The sequence below is a fragment of the Mixophyes fleayi genome, chromosome 4 (genome assembly GCF_038048845.1).
Source record: "Mixophyes fleayi isolate aMixFle1 chromosome 4, aMixFle1.hap1, whole genome shotgun sequence".
NCBI lineage: Eukaryota > Metazoa > Chordata > Amphibia > Anura > Limnodynastidae > Mixophyes > Mixophyes fleayi.
This window is the reverse complement of record NC_134405.1, coordinates 112956263-112975341: the sequence shown is the minus strand read 5'-3', so window position 1 is coordinate 112975341 and position 19079 is coordinate 112956263. Positions and strand designations below refer to the sequence as shown.

General features: G+C 38.9%; 1 protein-coding gene across 1 annotated transcript in view; it reads right to left on the bottom strand.

Moving 5' to 3' along the window:
- UNC13C (unc-13 homolog C) overlaps positions 1-19079 on the bottom strand; it is a 444227-nt gene that overhangs the window by 268413 nt on the left and 156735 nt on the right. Inside the window, exons 8-9 of the mRNA XM_075208024.1 lie at positions 15697-15924; positions 12256-12397 (exon numbers count right to left, since the gene is read on the bottom strand). Of these exons, the coding sequence (XP_075064125.1) occupies positions 12256-12397; positions 15697-15924 (370 nt within the window). The remainder of the gene's footprint in view (positions 1-12255; positions 12398-15696; positions 15925-19079) is intronic.

Below are 19079 nucleotides of genomic sequence, written 5' to 3'. Positions count from 1 at the left end.
TGGCAAGAAGGAAGGCAGGCCACTAACGGCTGGTTATAATAAGAATGGTCAACGACAGCCGGTTTAGCACACAGTGAAGCAAATAAGGCAAAGGGTTCAGGCAGAGGCATAGTTGAGGACAATCCAAGGTTGGTGCACAAATAAAAGATAATTGGAGGCAGGATGCAGAAACAGCAGCAGGAACTAGATTACTGGCTGAAGCACAATAATCTGGCATGGAAGACAGGTACAGGCAAGGCTTATATAGGAAGTAAGAGGGTGAAGCGAGAACATGCTGGAACATCAGGAGATCACTTGGAGTCATATTCATCTGAACATAGGAAGTTGCGCATTTTCTATGGAATATGATACAGCAACATTGCAGATTTCCTTTTGCAACCCTATGGGAGGTGCAGGAAAATCCACAATGTTGCGGTAACGCGGAGTGTCTTCACGCCCATTGCCGAGGCACTCCACGCTTAATTGAATATGCCCCTTAAACTGAGTTAGAATACAGAGTAAAGGCAGGGAGCTGTCCAGCAGCCAGAATAGTTCAGTCAGCAGAGCTGCAGTCTCCACAGCAGAAGCTCTGGGTATGATTCCTGACAGTAGCATCATTTTAGGACCAGCTCCCACAGCAGAATCAGTTGAATCCACAAACGCCAATACTGAATTTTTTTATGTACAACAATAAGAGTTCAGTTAAACAGAGTCTAAAAATTCACAATTACAGCTTACACATTAGGAGTTAAGTGGAAAATTTGTATGAGTAAGTTGGATGATAGGAACAATAATTCTTTTTTTAAAATAAACAACCATGCAAACCCTGCAAACCCTGCAGCATTTTCTCATTGTTGGGGATTGGTCAAATCAGTAATATTTTAGTTTTGCTTGGATCTATGCTTAGTCTTACCAGGAGATGATATATGAAGATATTGGATTTGTGTCTTCTCAAATTCACACTTATCTAGTGTAATACATAACTGCTGTTGACAGAGATGCTCTAAAACAAGTTTTACTTACAATTTTCTTGAAGAATCTCTGAAAACATAATATCAGGATGTCATCAAAATAAATACTACAAACTAATTCAAGGGATCCCATATGACATTGCTAATAAAGTCCTGAAAAGTAACGGATCCTGAAGTGTGTCCCTAAATTTTAATAGTGCTAATAGAGGGTCCAGAAAACATTGTTCATTTTAACCCCTGGTCTGATGTTCACAATCTTTCCAATAACTCTATGATTGTGGATATTGGTTTTCAACAGTTTCTTTATTAAGTTGCTTGTAATCAATAAACAACAAGGCTGATCCAGCTGGAAAAGTTGAATGTTGGATAAACTTCTTAGCTGTATTCGAGCAGTCCTTGAGAACTTTCAAATGCACTAAAGAAAAAATAAGAAAGAAAGGTATTGCAACTCCTGGAAGAAGTTCAACAGGATAATCATAAGGTCAAGTTGCCATCAAGGGGTATCTCAGAAGAAACCTTAATGTGGCAGTATTTAGAACAAAAAGAAAAATCCATTGTCTTCCAATCAATGGAAGTATTGTGAGATATAAGTCTAGGAATGCCAAGGATAACAAGGAACTCTTTTGGGGAAGAGATTAGATGGAAACAGATGGTTTCCCAGTGAAAAGGCGCTATTGAAAGCTCAAGCTTCCCTCTCACAAGAAACAGGTCAACAGATCATAGGTCCACAGTTTCCATTATCATTGGTGGCGATTTGGTCCTGGACATCAGATGCCCATTTTATCTCCATTCTTCCCTTCAGAAAGCCTTTGATCAATATAAATACTTAATATATGCATCCAATTTATTTCCCGTTTTAAGACTTCAAGCAAGTTCATATTTATTTGTTTGCATAAACCTCTATATGGAGGCGTTTCAAGTAGTGTCAGCAGCCAATCTGTTGAATTCAGCAGCATAGTTTATATCATATTTGGCAGAGAGTTGTTAAGATAGCTCCAGCTGGGGCACAGCAATTCGGATCATCAAAAAGTAAATTAAGTTAATCAATTAAATATTCCAGATCCTCAAATTTAGGGCTGCCTTGTTTAAGTAAGGTGGATGTTGAAGCTAATGATTAACAAAATTATCCAACCCACTTTATGTCTTTCATAGTTGAATTGGGGGATTGTGGTTGTAAATGCAAACTACATGTCACGAAGCAGGAAGATTGCTTGCTGATTTTGGCTCAACTCAACTGCGAGGTGCGGAGACTAACGTGCCTCCAGTTTTCCCCAGGGACCCCTGCAAGGGAGTTTGGACTTAGCTGCGAGAGATACGCAGGTTGAGATGCTCAAAGAGAATAAAAAGCAAAGCAACTAGATGGAATAGAATGGTCAAGTGATCCGGGTCAAACCATGTGGGCAGATAAATACACAAGGGAAATCCGAAGAAAGGTCAGGCAAGTCGAGGCAAATCCAAGCAGACAAGAAACGTACAATAGGGTGATCCATAAGAGTAGTCAGGCAGTCGAAGGCAGACACAGGACTCAGTAACCAGAACCAGGAGGGATAATCAGGAGCGAGTCAGGAGATAGCCGAGGTCAAACAGAGAAGACAGTCTGGAAGCTGATAAGCAATACAGGCAGCGCAGGAGCATGGGGACCCAATACTCTGGCACCCTAGTGGTGCCAGAGCGGACTATAAATAGAGGAAGGAGGGAGATGTAATGACCGGAGGCGGTGACATGAACAGCCGCTGCCAGACCCAGGAATAGCGTCCCGTTGCCTTGAACTGTCCCCCAGGCAGCGGAGCTAGTGTGTCTGGTTGCCAGGCAACCAGACGCGACAGCGTCATAGGAGGCAGGCGTCCATCCCAGTGCGGCAGCGAAAGCATAGGGACGGTGTATTACACTATACTAGTTTAGGAATCCCCAGATATGCCTTTGGTCTCTATGGAACATTGCAGAGAGAGATAAATGGGTTTCCTAAGGAGTTAAATAAGAAAGTGGACAGACATGCAATTTTTTTAATCTGCTGTGGTTAATTTGTCATTTGATACATATAAGTTTATGAACCTGATTTTGTGAGGACCTAACTTGGGCCTGAGAGTGCAGGTTTTGCTGTATCAGTCTACTCCAGTGGACTCCATGATTGTGCCTGATTATTTGTAACAGATCTGGGGGCAAATGTATCAAGCTGCAATTTTTTGGCAGTGATTTCAAATCACTGGATATCGCTCAAGATCACTGATGATTTTATGTGCGAAGTCGCCATATGCATTGACATCCGATTTTAAATTCAATCTCTGGCAATGTGTGTCGATTTTAAAACACCTGTTAAGGCGGCGGTTTAGTCAAACTCACCGGATATTTAACAGAAACAGTTTTTCAAGATGAGGACACTATTTAAAGTACATATGTGTGGCACTATAAGTGGCAGTATGCACATGGGCACAAGTGCCATTTATAGTGCCACACGTATGTACTTTAAATGGTGTCCCCCATCTGGAAATATTAAGTGCTGCCACATCAGAAAAAATAATTATTGCCCCACTGGTAATTAAATAGTATACCACTGTAATATAATAAAATAAAATAAAAAATCCTTTACATATAATCATTAATTAAATTTGGCCCATTAATTTATTCATAAATTAATTTGGCCCCCATAAGATAATTAATACTATTTTTTTGCCCCTCTAAACAAGAAATCATGATTACCCTTTTAATTAAAACTTGTATTGCATCTCATGTTATGTTAACATTGGCAAACAGTGGTAACCAGATGTGTTTGCTAATCTCGCCTAACCAAAGCAGCGTGTTGAATCTGGCTATTGTCACAGCAATCTTCGGCGAGTTTGAAAAATCGCAGTTTCATACATATGGCAACTTGTATTATCAAAGTGGCCAAACATCGGGACGGTGATTTGTAGTGATTTATAGCATGCTGATTTTTGCCAATTTACTATCAACTTGCACTTTCATACGTTGGCGAGTTTAAACTTGCCCGAGAAGAAGACAAATCACAGCTTGATACATTTACCCACTGGTACGTGGAAATAATCTGAAACAAACCTAGATTAGTGAAGGCAGAAGTGATATTTGTTAGCAAAACAAGCCAACGTCAGTGCATGGGTAATAAAGCAGAAATTTAGCAGAGGGCTGTCTGATACACAAGTGACAATAGTAGTTATGACAAGCCAAAATCAAAGATACAATACAACAAAAATAATGCAAGAGAAAACAGGAAGCTGCTGTGATTAACAGCTACTTCTTCTGATTGGCCACTGATTAGGAACAGGTAATACTCAATGAGTATTAGGAAATATATAGAATAGTTTCTGAAGCAGAACTATAATTCAAGGAATGACTGTGGGTGACAGTGGATTAAAGGAAAGGCAAGGGCCAGCATTCAGAATCCTGGATTAATTAAAACGTGTTAGGAACCTATCTGCAATGTTAAATGCTTAATCTGCTCTACTAAAGTGAAAAGAGTCCCTAATTATTGAAATGACTTCTAGATGTTCTGATTATTTCAATGTTGAGCTGCTTGCATGTAACTATGATATTTATTGTCCAAAACAGTCAATGATATCATGTATATCAGGGATGGCTGATTCATATCCTCCTCTACACCCATATTATTGAAATGATAATAAAAACCTCATGATTAATGTTAAATCTATATGTAGAACCTAAATGGGTTTTTGTATGTTCCATCATGTAATATTTGTGGCTTATGTGCAGCATGGAAAAAAAACAAACATACAAATTGAAAGCAAGAGGAGACGATTGTCTATGTACACTATTGAGTCCAAAGATATAGGGACATTGCAACATAAATCTAGCTCTATTTGCATTTAATAATAGATATCGTAATACATTGAAATGGTGTATGCAGGGCTGACAACAATACAAGACAGCAGATGGATAGCTTAAACCAAAGCTGATTTATAAGCTTTTGAGATACATTTGAAAGCTCTTTTACCCATTCACTGCTGATATTGCCTGTAAAGTAGAGCACAGTACAATAACCTTTTCTGCAATGAGGAGATTGCAGTGTTGTTTTATTTCTATGTATACACTGCTGAGGGGGAGCATTCATTAGATGTCCTGATGTTGTAGATTGTTTTATATTTTGTAGTGTTTCAATTCATTGTGCAGAGCTGGGTAACCTTTGGCTAACGTCCCATGAGGCTACTGTCGACTCCCACCACCATAGGAATTGAAAACAATGGGGGTAATTTATGATTGTATAGCACATTGCTAATTAGCTCACCTTGTTTAATGTTATTGCACACTGCACACTCTTAGGATGAAGCCCTGACATTGACTCAAACTGTCCATCATCCTAGATGCTTTTGCACACTCTTTATACTTTGTATGATATGATTTCCATATGCATGAGGTGCAAAGGTAAAATGGCAGATCAAAGCACTGCTTGCTTACGTATCTGTTTTAATCTTACTTATCTGTTTTAATAAATGTAACTTTTCTTCAAATTTTCTACTTGTTGATTATCACTTAGTCAGTGTTGGGCTTGAGAAATCAGGCTGCTTTTACTTACTTCTACTAGGTATAATATGTATGAAGATTTTTATATTAATTATATTAGTTGTATGTATGATGGCACAACAAATTTTAAATGACCACACTCAGCTTAAAATATGTCTGTTTACTAAAGTGCAATGCACCACTTTTTACCAGTAAATTGTCACGTGAGAAATATGCAGCAAATTACTGAAGTTCGATAAAGAAATACAGTAAATAGTTTGCATTTTAAATGAATGATTCATAAAAAAAAACAATAATTGATACATGATGAAATAGCCATTGTTGTAATTTTTGGTAGTTATTTATCATATGATTTTAGTTAAGTGTATCAAAGAAAAAAATATCACTGCACTAGGTCATCACGTTCCTGATACATCATTTTATTAATATAATATAAAAAGTAGAGATGAGCGCACTCGGATTTCTGAAATCCGAGCCCACCCGAACGTTGCGGACCCGAGCCGGATCCGAGACAGATCTGGGTATTCCCGCCAATTGCAAAACTGAAAGCGAGGCTCGGAGTCATAATCCCGCTGTCATTTCTCGCGATACTCGGATCCTATAAATTCCATGCTAGTCGCCGCCATCTTCACTCGGGCATTGATCAGGGTAGAGGGAGGTTGTGTTAGGTGGTCCTCTGTCCTGCTATATCTCGTGCTGTGCTGTGCTGTGCTGTTCCGTTCTGTGCTGTGCTGTTCAGTTCTGTGCTGTGTTCTGCTCAGTCCAGTGGTGCTGTGTCCTGTGCTCTGGCCTTCTGAGTTCAGTGGTGCTGCTGGGTCCTGTGCTGTGTCTTGTTCAGTCCAGTGGTGCTGTGTCCTGTGCTCTGTCCTTCTAAGGGCATTGTTATTTCCCCATTATTCCCAAATTATAAAAAATTTCAAAAAAAAATAATTATAAAAAAAATAAAAATATATCCCAAAACAATCCTGCAGTATAAGTCCATTGGTACTGCTATATTACAAAGTTCACTGATTCTGCAGTATAAGTCCAGTGGTACTGCTATATTACAAAGTTCACTGATTCAGCAGTATAAGTCCTTTGGTACTGATATATTACAAAGTTCACTGATTCAGCAGTATAAGTCCAGTGGTACTGATATATTACAAAGTTCACTGATTCAGCAGTATAAGTCCAGTGGTACTGCTATTACAAAGTTCACTGATTCTGCAGTATAAGTCCATTGGTACTGCCATATTACAAAGTTCACTGATTCAGCAGTATAAGTCCAGTGGTACTGCTATATTACAAAGTTCACTGATTCAGCAGTATAAGTCCATTGGTACTGCCATATTACAAAGTTCACTGATTCAGCAGTATAAGTCCAGTGGTACTGCTATGTTACTGGCAGGAAAAAAAGGCAGTTTGGAAGCCCCTGTACAAACTGGCTCTATTTTACCTGAGTTGTGCCCCCTCCAGTGTGTACTCAGAAAGAGTTTTTAGTGCAGCGGGGAACTTGGTCAGTGAGCGGCGAAGGAGGTTGCTTTCTCAGAACGTTGAAAAAATGATGTTCATAAAAATGAATTATCAATTCCTCAATCAAGTACAGCACTGCCCTCCAGATAGTACAGAGGGGCTTTGGTTGTGGAGTCCAGCGGGGACGAATTGATAATGTGTGAGGAGGAGGAAGTACACACTGTAGGGGGAGAGGAATCAGAGGTTGAGGATGAGGACGACATCTTGCCTCAGTAGAGCCTGTTTATTTTGTACAGGGAGAGATGAATAGCTTTTTTGGTGTGGGTGCCCAAACAAACCAATCATTTCAGCCACAGTTGTTTGGTAGGCCCTGTCGCTGAAATGATTGGTTTGTTAAAGTGTGCATGTCCTATTTCAACAACATAAGGGTGGGTGGGAGGGCCCAAGGACAATTCCATCTTGCAACTCTTTTATTGCCATTATGTGACCATTCAACAGTCGTTTGCCATGAGCACAAAGTAAAACAAAATTAAAACAAATTCAACAAATTAAACCAAAAGTAGAATGCCCTGTCATAATCAAAAACAAGAGGTATTGATGTGCTTGAACTACTGTAGTGTTTATAAGTTAGAAACACTACACTTGAAAGCTTGAGCGTTTAATAGAAAAAGTCACTCTTCATTGCACGAATATTTGCAACAGGGACAGTTTTTTGGTTAACAAAGTTAACAAATAACACTTCGACCCTGTCTGTCTTTCACATACTTGATGGGATCTCAATGATGAATGCTCTGTACCATGGTCGTCTAAAACTTGAGTTATTGACGTGCTATAATTACTGTAGTTTTTATAAATTATAAACACTACACTTGAAAGTTGGAGGAGGTATTGTGGCCCTGGTACCAAATTGGGTACCGGGGCCACTCCACTATGCAGTCCAGATAGAGGCGTATCAGATATTAAACAACGTTGACTGTTGCTGCCAAATCATAAATGAAAATGACCTGTCATCGACAAAAACAAGAGGTATTGACACGCTCGAACTACACCCTGTATATGCTGCAGAGGATGTAGGAGCAGGCAGCTGTGCAGTGGAATTCAGACCATTTGAAGGCGGAGGTATTGTGGCCCCGATACCAAATTGTGTACCGGGACCACTGCACTATGCAGTCCAGAAAGCTACCTCGGTGAAACGTTTTGGACTAAAAACAATATTGTGAGGTGTGAGGTGTTCAGAATAGACTGGGAATTAGTGGAAATGATTGTTATTGAATGTTATTGAGGTTAATAATAGCGTAAGAGTGAAAATAAACCAAAAAACTTGTTTTTAACACTTTTTACGTTTTTTTTCAAAATAAATCCGAATCCAAAACCTTAAATCCGAACCAAAACCTTTCGTCAGGTGTTTTGCGAAACAAATCCGAACCCAAAACCTCAAGCAAATCCGAATCCAAAACACAAAACACGAGACACCAAAAGTGGCCAGTGCAAATCCCTAATAAAAAGTAAGCTGATGATCGGGTGTTGCGCCCAGAGCATAAAGGAATACATACACTAGAAACTGAGGAAGAAAGGAATATGCTCTGTATGGGGAACTCTGTTATTTAATTGATAATTGATAATTAATTAGTTATTTGTTAACAGATAATTAATTTAGTTAAGAGTATGCAACAAAAAGCAAATTCTCTGAAATGCATCATTACGCACATTCTAACATTAATTTCTGGCAGTAACATAACTATTAAAGGTACTTGTGACAATAAAAATATAGCTTTTGGCTATGTGTATAGCACTTCTACCTCACAGCACTGGGGTCATGAGTTCGATTCCCGACCATGGTCTTATCTGTGAGGAGTTTATATGTTCTCCTCGTGTTAGCGTGGGTTTTCTCCGGGTGCTCCGGTTTCCTCCCACAATCCAAAAACATACTAGTAAGTTAATTGGCGGTTATCAATTTTTTTATTTTTTTTTACATACCATTGTATTACTATGTTTGTTTTTTATGCTGTGGAATAGCATTCTATTATTTTACTACTTTTCTCCTATTATTATTGATCTTCTGTATGTGTATGTTAGGGAGTTTAGACTGTAAGCTCCAATGGGGCAGGGACTGATATGAATGAGTTCTCTGTACAGCGCTGCGGAATCAGTGGCGCTATATAAATAAATGGTGGTGATGATGATAAAGGGACATATTTCAAACATAAGTGTATGTCAAAATATGATGGAAGTTTTGCTTAGCATGCATATAATGCCACTTACTATACTATAATGTATTTGCTCCCAGAAATGCCAGCCACCAATCCCTGTTTTTGTCAGAGGATGATAATGCTGATGGCTAGGAATAGCCACAAACACATTACTCACAGCAGCTTCAATAGTTATTCTGCTACCGTAAGTGCCAAGTATTATCCACACCTCTTTTTTATTGTAAAAATTTGGCCAGGCCCATCTTTATCTTCTGTTCCATTTTATTGCAATTAATTTTTTTGTGTCATGATCCCCTCAATGTACATTAAAATGTAATATGTTGGTGCTTTAAAGCTAAAAGATAATAATAATAATAATAATGTAGAACATACTGTAGACTGATTAAAGAAAACATTACAGAAATTTGCACAACTAATTTATTTGTAAAATAATTTGTCCCCCGTAAGCTAATTTATAAACATTCTAGAACATAAATTACGCTTTACTTAAACTTGCATTGAGCCTCATGTTATATTAACATTTGCCCAGCAGTAACAGTGATGTGTTTGCCAATCTCGCCTATAGGAAGCAGTGTGTTATAAACTCAGGCAAGTTTGCAAAATCGCAGCTTCATACATTTGGTGATTTGTATAGCTAGAGTGGCAAAATGTCAGGAATGCGATTTGTAGTGATTTTGAGAATGGCGATTTTGAAAGAAACACTTTTCGGTGTTAAATATATCGGTGAGTTTCAACTGAAATTGTTAAATTGCAGCTTGATACATTTACCCCCCGGTCTTCTTTTCAGTGCCGACTTGCAGAATATAATTTATATAATTTTGGCTATAAAATTACAGTCATTTATGGATCATACAGAAATATCTAGTGCAGTTTGTATATAACACCTTTGTACATATTTTAAGCATAGTGCATAAAAAGTGTTTATCTTTTTAACTTTTTCAACTTCCCAGCCCATATGTATATGCAGGGAGAGGTGAAGAGACTTAGGGCTAGATTTACTAAGCTGCGGGTTTGAAAAAGTGGGGATGTTGCCTATAGCAATCAATCGGAATCTAACTATCATTTTGTAGAAGGTACTAAATAAATGAAAGCTAGAATCTGATTGGTTGCTATAGGCAACATCCCCACTTTTTCAAACCCGCAGCTTAGTAAATCTAGCCCTTAGAGATGCCTGGAATCAGGGGCGGGCTGGCCCGGGGGGGCAGGGGGACAACCGCCCCCCGGGCCGCTGGGTCAGACGGATATTAGGGCCGGGGAGTAGGCCTGCCGGCCGCCCCCCCAGATGCAAAAGACATAGTTTCCCCCCCGCGGCCGCATCTGATGACATCAGATGCGGCCGTATCACATGACAGGGGATGCGGCCGCGTCATCAATGACGCGGCCGCATCCCCTGTCATATGATGCAGCCGCCTGTGTGCCCCCCGGCCATCCCTCTCCCAGCCCGCGCCTGCCTGGAATCCCCTTCTAAACCTACTATTGACTGAACCATGAAGAGAAACAGTCGCACTAACATTTCTAACTTTACTTAAGAACTTCCATTGGTTCCTATTTGCAGGGCATTGTAACTTCTAGGTTTATTAAATAGCAGGATGCACATAGAAATGATTATTTAGAGTTTGACACATTTTTGCGCATACAAAACGAGTCATATGATGTGTGTAGCAAAAAAAAACACTTTTATGTATTTATTTTCAGTTGCACATATACTATGATATGTGTGTTCACATAAAAATATGTTTAAAAGGCAACAATATCAATAAAGACACCATTCACCATCAACTTGATGATGCTTAGTGGCATTTAATGTTTAAAAAAAATTTAAACAAAAATATAAAAGTAAGTGATTCAAGCACCCCCGAACAAGTCACAAGCTGGCACCAGGCTATGATAGTCTAGTTTATTCATACTATAATAGGGGGATAATGCAGCCTTTCCCCTATGAAACAATCACCCATTACAGAAAGTACTGGAGCTGTCCCAAAACTATGTACGGGTAAATTATATCTATAAGCATTTTTGAATGTGGCACTACTTGTCCCAGCAAGCCTGTAGTGCCGCATAAAAGATACTGTTAAAATACACAGACACTGTGATAAAATACTTAAATAAATAATAATAATAATAATAATAATAATAATAATAAATAATACTTAATAAAAATAAAGACTTGTTTCTTTTACCACTTTGTTAGTCACCTAAATCTATGGGGAGCCTATGCTTTTTTGAGCTTTTAATCCATAATGAATAAAAAAATATTAGTGAACTTTATTGATACAATGATGTTCAATGATAAAATGTAAGTTAATTGCAGTTAGAGCACACGTGGGTTCTACATCTTTCTCACCCTCTGGCCAATGCATTACAGAGATCTATAAAAACTTTTTGGATATGGAGTTTACCAGAATGATTTATAAGAGGCATAAAACATCATTTCATCATGGGCAACTAATAGAACAAAATGGGATCCATGTAACATATAATTCTGAAAAGATTTCTTAGAATATATGCTACTGACTTTACAAATATACATCTTATCTTCTACTGTACCATAGAATCTAGTGTAATCCATTCCTTTACTAAGCTGATGTAATGTGTACCAGTTACTTGACATAACCTTCCTAAATCTGGAAAGATCGATGTATGACCTTTTGTCTACTAAATCACTGTACAAGACAGCATTTCTCTATCTACTATTAACTGCTACAGTTCTACAGTAAAAAAAAATTGATTGGATCAAAGATCCATTCTATGGGTGAATTGCCGTTCTGCATATTTCACAACCCTATGACATTGTAATGGATTACACAGTAATGTATTCTTACATTACTGTAAATAGTCTGAGCATGCATTCTTACTTTACTGTAAATAGTCTGAGCATGTATTCTTACATTACTGTAAATAGTCTGAGCATGCATTCTTACTTTATTGTAAATAGTCTGAGCATGCATTCTTACATTACTTTAAATAGTCTGAGCATGCATTCTTACTTTATTGTAAATAGTCTGAGCATGCATTCTTACTTTATTGTAAATAGTCTGAGCATGCATTCTTACATTACTTTAAATAGTCTGAGCATGCATTCTTACTTTATTGTAAATAGTCTGAGCATGCATTCTTACTTTACTGTAAATAGTCTGAGCTTGTATACTTACAAATGAAACTTTTCATCCCACACTGGGTTTAAGTTTCCAAATATTGTTTTAGTCCTCCTCTTTGTTTTTCCAACTTGGACTGTCACATATGGGTCACTCGAGCCTGTTTTGTCTTTGGCTTGTAAACCCTGAGCGCAAACCACTATAGAATAATAGAAAAATAAATCAGTAGGAAAACATACTATGATTGATAATATCACTTTAGAAGATATCCTATTAAATTTGTAGTAAAATATTCTGCCTTATTAAAAGTTGTCTGAGAGGTCTTGGATTGATTGAAATAGTAGCAATATATTTAATTAAACAAAAATGGAGAATACTGAATAATTTCAACGCAGGACATTGATATGCGTCAGCAACACAGAGGAGGTAACCTAGAAGCAGAAGTGCCCAGCAGCCAATAGGAAGAGTTAGGAGGCATAAGAGCATGAACCTCATTTAATATAATTGAGTTGAGGTGGAAAGGGTGTATTTCTAGCATCTTTCTTTGTTTTGCAGAAGAGCGCACAGACATTTTCACTCCACGGAAACAGTTTAAATTTGTGTTAAACATGGGGTCTTGCATTTTGTACCTTCTTGTTGCACTTCAGCAGAAAAGTGAATTTCTAGGTGAGGTTCAAGCAACTTCACACCACATAAATAACAGGGAGAAGTAGCTTTAGTAGAAAGATTTATACCCATATGTCCTACCTTTTACTTCTTTGATTGCAGTATAAAGTGCAGGGATTTATGTAGGTATTACATGATAAAAGCTGACAGTGCTCATGTTCATTCATTGCTAACACAAATCACGAATATGGTCTTTGTGACAATAAGAATGTATTCAAGTGTTATAATATAGATAGATAGATAGATAGATAGATATATCTATATAGAAATACATAAATACATATATACATATATCTATTAATCTATCTATCTATCTATCTATCTATCTATCTATCTATCTATAGTCTTGGCCAAGAGTTTTGAGGATGACGCAATTATTGGTTTTCACGAAGTTTGCTACTTCAGTGTTTTTAGACCTTTTTGGCAGATGTTGCTATGGTATACTGAAGTAAAAGTAAAAGCATTTCATAAGTGTCAAAGGCTTTTATATGACAATTACATTAAGTTTATGCAAAGAGTCAATATTTGCAGTGTTGACCCTTCTTTTTGAAGACTTCTGCAATTCGCCCTGGCATGCTGTCAATCAACTTCTGGGCCACATACTGACCGATGGCAGTCCATTCTTGCCTAATCAATGCTTGGAGTTTGTCAAAATTTGTGGGGCTTGACGACAAGTTCTCAATGGGATTATAGTCTGGGGAGTTTCCTGGCCATGGACCCAAAATCCCCAAGTCACTTAGTTTATCACTTTTGCCTTATGGCAAGGTGCTCCATTATGCTGGAAATGGCATTGTTTGTTACCAAACTGTTCTTGGATGGTTGGGAGAAGTTGTTCTTGGAGGATGTTTTAGGTACCATACTTTATACATGGATGTGTTCTTAGGCAAAATTGTGAGTGAGCCCACTCCCTTGGATGAGAAGCAACCCTACTCATGAATGGTTTCAGGATGTTTTACTGTTGGCATGACACAGGACTGATGGTAGCGCTCACCATTCCTTCTTCAGACAAGCGTTTTTCCAGATGCCCCAAACAATCTGAAAGGGGATTCTTCAGAGAAAATTACTTTACCCCAGTCCTCAGCAGTCCAATCCCTGTACCTGTTGCAGAATATCAGTCTGTCCCTGATGTTTCTCCTGGAAGTGGCTTCTTTGATGGCCTTCGTGACACGAGGCCATCCTTCAAAAGTCTTCGTCTCACTGTGTGTGTGTCATGAGGAAGATTGCGGCACCTGCGGGTTTCGGCACTGCTACACTAGGAGGTGCGGAGTCTAACACGCCGCCGGTCTTCACCAGGGACCCCCGCAAGGAAGATTGGATTTTGCGGCGAACGACGTGCAGGTCGCGGCCCTCCCAGGGAGCTACCTGAGAGATGGCGGAGGTAATCGTGGTCATACCAGTAGAAGTCTGGAACCGTGCGGGCAGATAAGGTACAAATTCAGGAAGCAGAGAATAGTCAACTAGCCAAAGGTCAATCCGGAGAGTATAATGCAGGACCAAGGGAGAATCCAAAACAGAGTCAGGGAGAGCCGGGTCGGTACACAGGAAGCAATCAGGATGTATATAATATATATATATATATGTAAACGCTGGAGGCTAGGATCCTAGGAAACTAGTTGCTCTGGCACCCTAGTGGTGTTAGAGAAGGATATTTATACATGGTGGTCAGTTCTCATTGGTGGGCAGTGGGTCAGCGGTCAGATGCTCCGACTGCTGACAGGAAGCGGAGAAGCGCGTCCCGTTGCTAGGCAACGGGCGCACATGCGCAGTGGCCAGCCGGAAGGAGCATCCCAGTTGCCTGGCAACGGGGCGCTCCGAGAGGAGAAGACGACCGTCCCCGGCAAGCGAGTAGGCGCGGGGACGGCGTCTGATTGTGTGCAGATGCACTCACAACTGCCTGCTGCCATTCCTGAGCAAGCTCTGCACTGGAGGTAACCCGATCCCGCAGCTGAATCAACTTAAGGAGACGGTCCTGGCGCTTGCTGGACGTCTTGGGCGCCCTGACTTCATCTTCACAACTAGTTAACCTCTCTCCCTGAATTTCTTGATGATCCGATAAATTGTTGATTTAGGTGCAATCTTAATAGCAGCAATATAATTGCCTGTGAAGCCCTTTTTGTGCAAAGCAATGATGACTGCACGTGTTTCCTTGCAGATAACCGTGGTTAACAGAGGAAGAACAATGATTTCGAGCACCACCCTCCTTTTAAAGCTTCCAGTCTGTTAATCTAACTCAATCAGCATGACAGAGTGATATCCAGCCTTGTCCTCGTCAACACTCTCACCCGTGTTAACAAGTGAATCACTGACCTAATGTCAGCTGGGCCTTTTGTGGCAGGGCTAAAATGCAGTGGAAATGCTGTTATTGGGATAAAGTTCATTGTCATGGCAAAGTCGGACTTTGAAATTAATTGCAATTCATCTGATCCCTCTTCATGACATTCTGGAGTATATGCAAAGTGCCATCATAAAAACTGAGACAGCAGACTTTGTGAAACATAATATTTGTGTCATTCTCAAAACTTTTGGCCATGACTGTATATATTTATGGGCTCTGGATCCATCACTTAGATTCATAAGGGATGGAGTTGGAGCCCATGTATTTTTCTCTATCAGCTAGACCAGTTCAGATCTCAATGAATCCAGCATTATCATTCTTTATGGTTGGTCTTTCATGGTCAGATAATTCACATTGTCAAAGACAAGGGACAAACCTAGTGACAATTTAATATAGATTCGTGTTATCATCAATACATCCATAGAGGACCATACCCCTAATTTGTATATTTATTTATTTATTGTCTAGGATAAAATAACAGAACAACAGATTTCTACCTGTGATGTTGATTTTGGCTGACCACTTGGACGTTCCATCCAGAACACTTTGCTTAGCTGTCTTTGTATGGTGCACAAAATCTTCTTTTGATATTTGAAAAAACTCCTGAATAAGCTGGAAAACCTCAGGTCGGTTTCTTTCTCGGATTTTCATCCTTTCTTTCATTGCCATAATGATATGTTGAGTTTTGTCCTCTGCTCCATGCTTGGAACTTTTCTCTGCCGCTCCTGAAATAAAATGAATAAGCATTTGATATGACGAAACAGAAGTGTGTGGCAATTGGATCATTATAATCAACAAATAATTGCAGCCTCTGTGCCTTTCCAAGCAAATAGAAACGTGCTTTTTATGTAAATATAATAATTGTTAACCATACACATTTGGTATAATCTTACATGATGATAAATGCACACCTTGCCAATCTGGATTTTAAAAATTGAGCATATAGCTTTAAATATGCTCGATAAGCCATTCACATGTTTTTCATAAGTATTTATAACTTACTAATTTAGGTTAAAAACACGTTTTTGATGAAGATGTTAATCCATTACTTTCAGAGCTGCAAAACCAAAAATTCTGTTTCAATGTAATGCTTTAAGAAAAATACATCTAGTTGTTAATGTCGTATGACACTTCTATCTATATGTGTCTCTATACATTTACAAGAGAAGTAATTTAACAGTGTTTTGGGTTTGGGCAAAGACAGATGGATGAGCATAATGGGCCTGAGTCATTAAGGCGAACAAAGCAAAAAAAAAAATGAGTAACTTTGCATCTGGGTAAAACCATGTTACATGGTGGGGGAGGTAAATTTAAAATGTACGGACAGATTTATAGTTGGGATAGGGCATGTCCTAGATCAACTTTAAATTTCAGTGTAAAAATAAAGCTATCAAGTATTTCTGTGCTACATAAATAAAACAGCCAGTTTCTTTATGTGCAAAATAATTATGTGCAAAATAATAAACTAATTTGCACCCCTTGAATTGTAACATGTTTTGTCCAGTAGCAAATTTACTATTTTTTTTTACTTGCTCTCCTTAATATCTCAGGCCCAATATGTGTTTTTTTTTCCTTTTAGAAAAACACCTAATATGTATATCATAAAATATGCATATGCATCAGTGTGCCGGATTGGTATTATAGTGGTGGAATGTAAAAAGGTCATGAAGCTGACCCAAAAATACTGAGTGGTGTAAACATGACTTTGACAAGATTAAGTGAGATTCGGGTGACAGGATTGCTGCATACTACAAAATACCTGGAGCGTGAGACTTATTGTATATATTACAACCTGTGCCCTAAACATTTGATGGCTGTATTTAAAGAAATAGCTATGACACACAGTGAAGAGAGAAAACATTAAGGCTAGATGGAAACTAATCATGTGATTGCTCTCGTTTTATGGCCTGGAACACCCAGATGTTTTGATTCTTTGCATCGAGTCACAGCATCATGTTAAGCACAGTCAACAGTATTTAGATCAGGTGTGGTACAACCATTTTCTCTAATTAAAATTTAAACTTAAAAACATAGGATATAAAACAGTTTTGTTTATTTCAATAGGTGAATAAGCAAGAAAAATATACCTTAAAACACTGTCTTGGCAGAAAATAGTGATTTTATTGTTTTCTTTACTATACATGCATGTGTAAACAAAATGATGTCTCTTTATGCCCACATTTGTTTATAGACAGCCTGTGTGCTTTGGAAGTAGGCTACCCTCCCAGATCTCACTTCTCTTTATTGTAAAGTGGGCAGCAAGCGGGTCTTGATGATGCAATTTGTGTCATTAGGCCATGCCTCCGCTGCACGTGATTCCCATCATTGCACAGTGATGGGCAGGGATCATAATACAAATCACATCATTACGACCCCCCAAATTGCAGCATTGGGCGGCGGGGCCACAATGCCAAAAATCGCATCAGCACTTGCCCCTTGGAGAGGAGGTTCAAAAAGAATGTAAATGTCCATATCCATTCAAGCTGCATTCACCATGTGGTTAACATAACCAGACTTAGGCAGGGGACAAACTCAAGGGAATCACTATTGTGTACAATCAGTCTATTGTTTTGATCAGATAAATTACCGACCTGAACAGGTCAAGCATCAAAATCAATAAAAAAACATTGAAATGTTACACTCTATTCTAGTTTATCACCCTGTGCACCATGCTATATCTTGTAGTCAGTATGTATGGTACACTATAGCTCAGAGCAATAACTAGAAATGTTACACTCTATTCTACATTGTCACCCTGTGCACCATGCTACATCTTGTTCTCAGGGTGTATGGTACACTGTAACTCAGAGCTATAACTAGAAATGTTACACTCTATTCTCCTTTGTCACCCTGTGCACCATGCTACATCTTGTACTCAGGGTGTATGGTACACTATAGCTCAGAGCTGTAACTAGAAATGTTACACTCTATTCTACATTGTCACCCTGTGCACCATGCTACATCTTGTACTCAGGGTGTATGGTACACTATAGCTCAGAGCTGTAACTAGAAATGTTACACTCTATTCCACATTGTCACCCTGTGCACCATGCTACATCTTGTACTCAGGGTGTATGGTACACTATAACTCAGAGCTATAACTAGAAATGTTACACTCTATTCTCCTTTGTCACCCTGTGCACCATGCTACATCTTGTACTTAGGGTGTATGGTACACTATAACTCAGAGCTGTAACTAGAAATGTTACACTCTATTCTACATTGTCACCCTGTGCACCATGCTACATCTTGAAGTCAGGGACAAGGCCACCAAGAGAAATACCAGGCCCCGGTACAGGAACTTTTTGGACCCCCTCTATAGCCACCAAGGGGGCGGGAACACTCCAGGTTAGGTCTATTAGACTCATATTATAGAAAAATGTATAGTAAATGAGGGAACGGCTGTTTTTGGGAGGAAAGATCCTAAGAATCTTGTAATAACATTTTAAAACCTATAATATAAGGGCTTGTGAACACACCTGCATTAATATTAGGCTCTATTTGCATTCTTAAAGCCTGGTAAACACAATAATGCTTAGTACATGTTACACTATGCTGCTAGGAGGCCTGGTAAACACAATTCATCATCATCATTCAATTTAACATCTCTATTGAAAGTAAGGCCAAAATACAAGGTTTTGTCTACACTGTTAACTGACACGGTTTTGCAAGTCTTTTGTGTGCAGGAACTAAAGTCTTACAATCCAGAGTGAGGTCCAACTGATCAATTTACTGAAAGGGAAGAGACTGCCAAAGTGAAGCCCAATTCACAGAGACCCACACCAAGAGTCAGCATGCTAGCAACGCAACATCATCATAGCAGGGGTTTAGGAGCTGTTAATCAAATTGACATCTTTGCAATAAAAGCCAATACATCTTA